The following is an 8,266-nucleotide window of genomic DNA, read 5'->3' as shown; positions in this document are numbered from 1 at the left end:
TGTTAACTAAATTAATTGAGCAAGTGTTGCAGCCAATTTCAATAGCAATTTTATAGATTAGCACAACTTACACAAACTCTAAGATAGTTGAGCACAAACACGTTTAGTTAACCAATTTTGTATGCACACACGATTTAATTTTTGATTTATATTATTTAAACAATTAGTTTATTTTTGACAATTCATCATTGGACGCCCACTCCACACTTTAGTCACATTTAATTACACATTTTAATTTTTGTAATACCGTCAAGCGAACACTTGTTAGTTGACCGGCTGCCCATGCGGCGTATGCGCAATAAATGCCCAAAATGAAAACATTTTTTCACAATACAAAGCGCACAGCGCATAAACCAAGCAGCGCAACAAACTTTTCACGACTGAAAAATATCAGCGCCGTCGTTGCTTGGCAAGAAAATTGTCGTACAGTGAAAATTCGATGACAACAGCGCATTATCGATACTCGGGAGACCACAGTAAATAGCAAAGCGAGTGTTTATTTTTCAACACACATTTATTTTTGAGCAAGTGCAATATAAATTTTCAGCTGTGAGCTTTAGACGCTTAGCAATGTGTAGTCAATAATTCTATAGCGAAAACCAAAGCGGATACGCTATAGCTAGTTAATATCAATTTCCACAACCAAACTAAATCTTTATAATCCAATATTGTGTATGAGTTGTCTGCTGTTTGGACCACAAGCGATCCATTCATTGTTGATCTACTTTTCACATACGAATCTTGCATCCAATGTATATTCAAGCCATTGTCGTTTATGCGGTGTATCCTTTCATCTAAAGCCAAATTGAACACCGAGTTATGCTTACGCACAAGGCCAAAAGGATAGGCGCCTATAAAGAGCAGGCCAGCTGGCTTGCAAAACACAAGCAGATTGTAATTTTTTTGAAAATGATCAACTGCATTCCATGTTTCATCGAATAGTTCATACGCATTGCTAGTGTTGCATGCATGTATAAAATCGAGCTGCCTATTGAAGTCCATATAGACGATTTTTGAGTCCAAGCCTGCAGTCAAATTGTCACCCAGACTTTCTACAAATGGCTGCAGTCGATCATTGAAAGCCAATGTTAATTTGCTTTGCGCCAACTCTTCAAAGTTCTTAATATGCGTATACTTAATGCGTTTGGTAAGCAAAGCACTTAGATTAGCATTGAACAAGGCCACAAAAATTAAACTATAAAAACTCATTACCAGCACGAGTTGTCTAAGTGTCAAGCTTGAGCTGCTACGTGTGGTAAATACGGACAGGCCCAAAAGTCCTGCAAATGCGTGCAGATTTATAATAAACGTAGCATAAGTCAAGCGCTGGCTAGCGCTGAAAATTCTGCCAGTCAGCGCAACAAGCAGCGTATCAAGAAATGCAAAAATTAAATACATAATGAGAAAAATAAAAAAGTGTCGCTTCAGTCCATAGTAGGTGTCCCCAATGCTCAGCTCCTGACCACACGGCACTATAATAAAAAGACTTGACAGCCCACAAGGCGCACCATGCTCCACTTTTGGCGGCAGCGTTGCATTATTGATGAAACGAAAACGCATGCCGAAGTGCACTTTACCGCTTGATAGCATATTCCAAATATCCTGGCTGCCAAGCTCCTTGTTGTCTATGACAGGTGGCAAAAAGCGGAGATTTATATTGTACTTGCTGGCGAATTCAATGATTAGTCGGTTGATGTTGCCCCTTAGGCTGACTTTGCCAGTGCGTCGATCGGTGAAATTGAAGCTGCCCGGCGGAGAATTGTGTTGCGTTGATAATGCGGTGGCGCCGCGAAAGTTCCGCCATACAGTGGGAAATATGCAGCCAGCGAGCTGCAGCGCACTGCGCTCTAGTATTGCTTGTGGAAATGGCTGCAGGCGATGCACAACAAATGTGCCACTTGCAGTTGTTTGTAGCACAAGCAAGCGTAGAAAGTGATATTCATTTGCATACTCTCTTATGGCATAAAGCAGCTGTGAGCTGTTTGTATCTATGAGTATAATAATGCGCAACTCTCGCATGCGATACGTGTTGCTCGCCAGCGCATCCAACAGCCTTGCACCGCTTGAATCCTTCAGGCAAACTAGCGCCAGTGCTTCACTATTGTAGAGCCATTTAACAGCAACTTTCGCTTCTGCATCGAGTCGCAGTGCTGGCAGGTTTTCCAACTTTAGCACATCAGTTGGGCAACTCTCATTTGCTTGCTTCATTATAAGCAATGTGCTTACTGTTTGCTCTTTATGCACACGTCTTATAATATTATTAAGTTTATGCTCGTGCGCCAACAGCAAAGAGCAAGCTACGAGCAACAGCAGTAAGCTGCGCTTTATATCAAACCACAACATTGTTTTTCCACTGCAAAATATAAACTCAGCTAAAATAATTGCTGCTTTACATATATGCAAGCTATTTCCAATTACATTAATAGATTCTTGATAGTTGCAGCAGTTTAATTGTTGAGCTGACAGCTGTTCCAGTTGAAGTATCTATACTGATTGAAAAGATTAAAATTTACTACTTACTTCGAAGGTCAATGCATTCATTGCCTGCACGTGTAACAAAGTCCAAAGCAGCGAAAGAAAAATTTCTTATAATTTAAGTTCTCTTATCGAAAAACAACCCCAAACATTAGCCGCACGACCTCGCTACACGATCATCTCTTAGATTATAATTTATGTTAATTAAGTGTTAATTGCTATTAATTGTTATCCGTTAATTGTTATAGCCGGTGCATAGGGCTGATGGAATAGAAACGAAAGCCACAAAGCCTAAAAGTGCGCTTATGAATTTGAAATTTAAGTTATTTCTGATATAAGGTTTTTAATATTAATCAAGCTAAGCTTTGCCATAGATATTACCGCCGTACATAATTCTCTATATGATCGCAGTAGTCTATATCTAAAGCCAATTTATTAAGCATACAAATATATTAAGCTAAGCGTCATGTCATTGCAATAATTATTTAAGCTTTCATTTTTATGATTTAAAAATTGCTTGCAAAAGATTTTAAATTCACATGTGTGCATAAATTTAAGTTGTTACATAGCCTTTTTAATAATATAAATTATTTGCTGTTATAGTGATTATATTTCGAACAATTATATTAGTAAAAAATTAAACTGCATTAGAATTTCTTGCTTTGCCAATAGCTAGCACATAATTCTGCGATAAACACAAGTGTGGCCAACAAATAGGAGTATATAAGGTTTTTCCACAGCCAAAGCAAATCTTCAACTTTTAAAGGAGCTGCATTGCAAATGGGAGCTGTATGATGCCAGCTCGCAGCTTCGTGTAAGAATACCAGACGATCCCAAGCAACTTGCAGCCCATTATCCCGATTTCTAGTTATAAATTCATCTAAGGCCTGCTTAAAAATCGAATTTGGTCTTAATATGACACTATATGGAGTAGCGCTTAATATAGTCAGGCCATTCGATTTGCAAAACAATATTCGATTATACGATTTTTGCATTCGATGAAGCGGATACCAAGCCGCACTAAAGAGCTGATAAGCATTGCTGGTGTTTAAGGCATAAAGCAGCTCTCGACGTTTTATGCTGGCTAAGAAAACCGCATTGCGTATCACATTATCAAAATAGTGCGCATCCAGTTGGCTCTCAAGAAATTCTTTTAATCCTTCATTGAATATTACTGGCGTGCCACTATTTTTCAGCTCGACAAAGTCCTGAATAGGTCTGTACTGATGGCGTCTGGTAAGCAATGAACTTAGCTTGGCATTAAAGAACGTATTAAAGACCATGCTATAGAAGCATATAAGCAAAATCAGTTGTCTAAGCGTAACGCTTGCCCTATGCGATCTCAATGGTATTTGATGTCCCAGAATGCCGCCAAATGCAGGCAAATTAAAAAAGCAGAGCGTATATGAGAATCTAAATGTGCGTCTGTATATGCGACAAAGTATGGCAACAACTAATGTTTTGACAACTGCAAATATGAAATACATAGTTAAACCCACTAGTAAATAAACTTTCAGGCCAGCAAAGGTGCCAGCTATGCTAACCCGCTGTCCACAGGGCACTACAATGAAAAGATTCGTAATGCCCAAAGAGATTCCGAATTCTAGATTAGAATGAAATGGATTTCGCTTCATCAAAAAGAAACTTGTTTGAAAGTCAAACTGCTGCAGACCCAAACTCAAAGCCTTGCTAACGCTAAAGTTTGCTGTTGAGTGTTTTTCCACTTGTAAATTAATATTGTACTTAATGGCAAACTGTTCAAATAATTTATAAATGAAGCCACTATAAAAGACTTTACCAGTTTGCGAATTTGTGTATACGAAACTATGTGGTGGATTTTGAAGGAATAAAGTTTTGCCAATTTTTCGCCTAAAGTTGCGATAGACATTTGGGAACACAAGTCCATCAATAGTTTCTGCACTTGGTATTAAAATTGCTTGCGGAAATGGCTGCAAACGGAACCAATTTGTTTCATTAGTCGTTACTTGTAGCACTAATAAGTTAACAAAATTCTGTTCACTTGCTATTTCGCGTATTGCATAAAGTTGTTGCTTGGTATGCGCAGCTGACAAACTGCTTAGCAGGATTATAATGCGTGTCTCTCGCATGCGATGCATTATCCTGGCCAAGGCTGTAAGCAGCTCGTCGTCGCTTGCGTCATGCATGCAAACTAAAGCCAACATTTCACTATTAAATTGCACTTTTGCATCCAGCGGCGTCTTCTCGTCCAGTCGTAGCATTGGCATGCCCTCAAACTGCAGCTCATCAACCAGACAGTCAATATTCCAATGTCGCTTCATCAGCAACAAGCTGCGATAAGGTTGTTCGTTGTGAATGCGTTGTAGCAATTGTTTAATCCTTGATCCTTCTTGCACTGCCACAAGTGAAACTTTTAATGTGCTGAGCAGCAAGATGATGACCGCAGCAGACAACATGGCAAGGCAACTCTTTATTAGAAACTAAGCGAATTTTCGTGATGACACCACCATTCCAATTTCAATTAATTACGCTGAAATTTTAATATTTACTATCGCAAGTAATGATAAGGTATATAATGGGTGATAAATTATAAAACGGTGTGCAAGCAAGTTTACCCAAACCCAAGGATACGCCACACGGGGTGTGGCTGTGGCATATTCACACCGCAATTATAAACCACATCATTACAAATTTTCAATGGTTACTTGCGTGCATTAAGCATCTTAGCGCTTAAACCCAACTCCAACCCAGCTAATATTCAATTAATAATCATTGTACTTAATGCGCTTGTTTTATTTTAAACATTGATCTTAAAATCTTAATATTGCAAAGTTACAGAGTAAAGTAAATATGGGTAAAGTGACTTTATTAAATGTTTTCACAACTATAATGAGAAACAATTTTACATATATTTATTTTAGCAAGAACTATAGCTAGTTGTCATAATAAATTGTTAAAGTGGCACAGCTTCTATAACTGCTATCAAATATTTGATACAAGTCAAGTAAAATAATAAGTATTACTTCTCGTTTTTATGACTTTATGTATAAATGCAGTATAACATAATATTTATATATTTATATAAATGCCATAGCCATAATTAGCTGTCAAAACTCGACGTTCTGGATGCTCCCAGAACTTTTGCAAATGCATGCATATTTAATAAAAAAAAAAGTAAGCGAATATCTATTTACACGTCCGTATATACGAGAAACCATTGCCATAATATAGCTGTCGAAAATTGCAAACAAAAGAAACATAGCCAAGCCAACAAGCAACTAAATTTGCAAGCCAACTAAGGTTCTAGCTACACTAACCAAATGCCCATCAGGCACTTCAAAGGCACTGAGTTTTCTCGGAACGAAACGTATTACTTATAATATAATGAAAGTTTCAAAGCCAACAGTCTAGAACTGCTATCAATATAGAGCTTATACCTGCAGTTTAATATTGCAACTCCGGGCAAAGCTTTTCAGCAGAAGCCAATTCACATTCGTATGTAGGTTCAAATGTAACTATGAACTATTTTACCCGAAAATGATGCAACACATTTGGTAGAAAAGTCCATCAGTAGTTTTGGTACTAAAATTTTTTCTGGAAATAGCTGCAAACAGAACCAAGCTGTTTCATTAGAATTTGCTTGTAGCACTAATAAATTGATACAATTTTGTGCGTTTGCTATTTTTTGTATTGCATAAAGTTGATGTTAGTCTCTTATGTGAACAAACTAAGGCCAACATTTCATTATTAAAATGAATTTTAACAGCGACTGCAGTTAGCTCGTCTAGTTACCTTAAATTTCATCAATTACACAGTCAATGCTTCAATGGCGTTTCAACACCAACAATGTGCGAAAAGGTTTTTTGTAGTGCAGTTCTTCAGTTTGTTTTGAGTCGAGCAGTAAAATGCCAAGCCTAAGAAAATATATCAAGGCAATGGTTTATTGAATACTAAACTCTTATTTATTTTTTTGCAGTTAGAACTACAATTAATTACGCTAAAAGTTTTAACGCAGACATTGATTAGACAACTGATTAGGTTAAGTTAATTTTGACTAGACCGACACATTTCAAAATTACGCTTGCAGTAATGAAAATATTATTTAAACACTGCTTGGCTATAAGTGCAATGACAAAGTCAGAATTAATAAATTGTGTACATTATATTTTTTTATATTCAAGCAAGCATATGTTACTTTAATTATTTTTGCTTGTGCTTGTTGCTTAGGCCTTAGCCAAAATACATTAAATTTATGAATGCGTGTAAACAAATAGTTAGCTTATAAACATTTCGATTCAAAGAAAACTTTTATTGTTATTTAAAACAAATAATAAACAACACGCTGCAAATTAAAGAGCTGGGAAACTCTCTTAATTGCCGGGAACATATGTCAGAGCATGAGTTGTTGCCTGACATGGAGCAATTATTTAGCTTAGTACAAGAAATATGGCTCTGAGCGCTGCTAATTCTATTAATTTGCAAATGCTCACGTCACACGTGTCGTATGCGTAGTGCGCATTAGCTACGCTTAGGCCAGCTATTAAATCTTAATTGTTGATAATTGCAATCGTGCAATCAATATCCTTTTATCTAGCAATGTTTACTAATATAATTTTCGAAAACAGATTTTGTGCTATTCTGCTACGAACTGTTTATGTCAAAGACACTCAATAATTTAAGAGCTGAGCATGACCTCAAAAGCCGCAAAGCTACCCAAAATGTTATGAAATGCTTTTAATAATCAAATCTGATTATGCGTCACTAGCATGCAATACACACACACACACACACATACATGTTAGCATTTATACATATATATTTTTTTTTGACATCTAGAAACCACAATTTGTATTTTGCGCATACCAATATTCATATTTTCTTTGCTTTTGTTGTTGTTTCTTGCCAAACTTTATACACTAAGCTATGAGTACAGACAAATTAGAAGGCAGCTGAGTTGAATTGAAGTCAAATTTTAAACTTAGTATAGTATTTGTATATAAATGTAGCGTAGTAAGCACATTTGATATGCAGAATTAATTGTTTTAAAGCGTATTTAAGCGTTGGGTATTCTTTGCTGCTTGTTTTTCACTATTTTTTTTTCAATTTCCATTGGCTGACAGTTGCAAAACTCGCATGCGCTAAATGTTATTTATAATAGAATTTATGCCTAGAGTGCATGCAAATGGCAGCCAGTCGCCCAAACGCTTCAATTGCGTGTGCCTGTGTGTGTGTGTGTGTATCATTTTCGAAATGGACCAACCACGCAACCACAAAATTCAACAACAGTCCATGCAGCGCATTTTATATTAAACGAGTTTTGTGGCAAGCCCAAAAATGCTTTTAAACGCTTTTCCAGAGATCTGCATGCGAAACAAAACATTCTTTGCGCCTGGCAATTATTAAATACGATATTCATGTTGCTGCTGCTGCCGCTGCTGTTGCTGAAGAGCAAACAACATTTGACATTATATTAAAATATGAGCAGCAGCTGATCAGGTTCGACTGTTTGCGTGCATTGAGGCGTTAAAATTACAACAACAACAGCAGCAGTAGCAAAAAGCTAATATGAGCCATAAAGGGGTAAAAACTGTCAACAGCTGTGTTGGCATTTTGCATGCGTTGCATAATTTTTGGCATTTGATTTTGTGCGCAGCACGAAGCTGCCACCAGTAAAGTCAATTTAATTACAACACGCGCTTTTCCAATTAAATCAACACACACACGCACACATGCACACACGCATACATATGCAATGTTGGTGTGCGCGTGATTTACAATGCCTGCTGGCCATTTGGGCAATTTAAGTTTTAAA

The 8,266-nt window shown here is 37.0% G+C and overlaps 2 protein-coding genes across 2 annotated transcripts; both read right to left on the bottom strand.

Annotated features, from left to right (window-relative positions):
- Positions 1–556: 556 nt before the first annotated feature.
- Positions 557–2,343, bottom strand: LOC108601555. Its single transcript, XM_033294259.1, has 3 exons — positions 1,509–2,343; positions 737–1,280; positions 557–587 (listed from the first exon to the last, which is right to left on the bottom strand). Exons 1-3 carry the CDS (start codon positions 2,341–2,343, stop codon positions 557–559), a joined length of 1,410 nt encoding a protein of 469 aa, XP_033150150.1.
- Positions 2,344–3,355: 1,012 nt separating this feature from the next.
- On the bottom strand, positions 3,356–4,775 carry LOC108601554. Its single transcript, XM_017989453.1, has 4 exons — positions 4,274–4,775; positions 3,961–4,180; positions 3,487–3,900; positions 3,356–3,362 (listed from the first exon to the last, which is right to left on the bottom strand). The coding sequence occupies exons 1-4, from the start codon at positions 4,773–4,775 to the stop codon at positions 3,356–3,358; spliced, it is 1,143 nt and encodes a 380-aa protein (XP_017844942.1).
- Positions 4,776–8,266: the final 3,491 nt, after the last annotated feature.

Source organism: Drosophila busckii, chromosome 3R (assembly GCF_011750605.1).
Source record: "Drosophila busckii strain San Diego stock center, stock number 13000-0081.31 chromosome 3R, ASM1175060v1, whole genome shotgun sequence".
Lineage (NCBI taxonomy): Eukaryota > Metazoa > Arthropoda > Insecta > Diptera > Drosophilidae > Drosophila > Drosophila busckii.
Note: the sequence above shows the minus strand (reverse complement) of the source record. Positions and strands in the feature narration are given on the sequence as shown.

Coding starts and splice junctions, on each gene's coding strand:
- LOC108601555 (XM_033294259.1), bottom strand. CDS start 2,343: ATGTTGTGGTTTGATATAAAGCGCAGCTTACTGCTGTTGCTCGTAGCT. Junction 1,281..1,508: donor GCCGCCAAAAGTGGAGCATG/GTGCGCCTTGTG, acceptor ACGCATTTGCAG/GACTTTTGGGCCTGTCCGTA. Junction 588..736: donor ATACATTGGATGCAAGATTC/GTATGTGAAAAG, acceptor TTTTCGCTATAG/AATTATTGACTACACATTGC.
- LOC108601554 (XM_017989453.1), bottom strand. CDS start 4,775: ATGAAGCGACATTGGAATATTGACTGTCTGGTTGATGAGCTGCAGTTT. Junction 4,181..4,273: donor ATACACAAATTCGCAAACTG/GTAAAGTCTTTT, acceptor AACACTCAACAG/CAAACTTTAGCGTTAGCAAG. Junction 3,901..3,960: donor TTACTAGTGGGTTTAACTAT/GTATTTCATATT, acceptor TCGCATATACAG/ACGCACATTTAGATTCTCAT.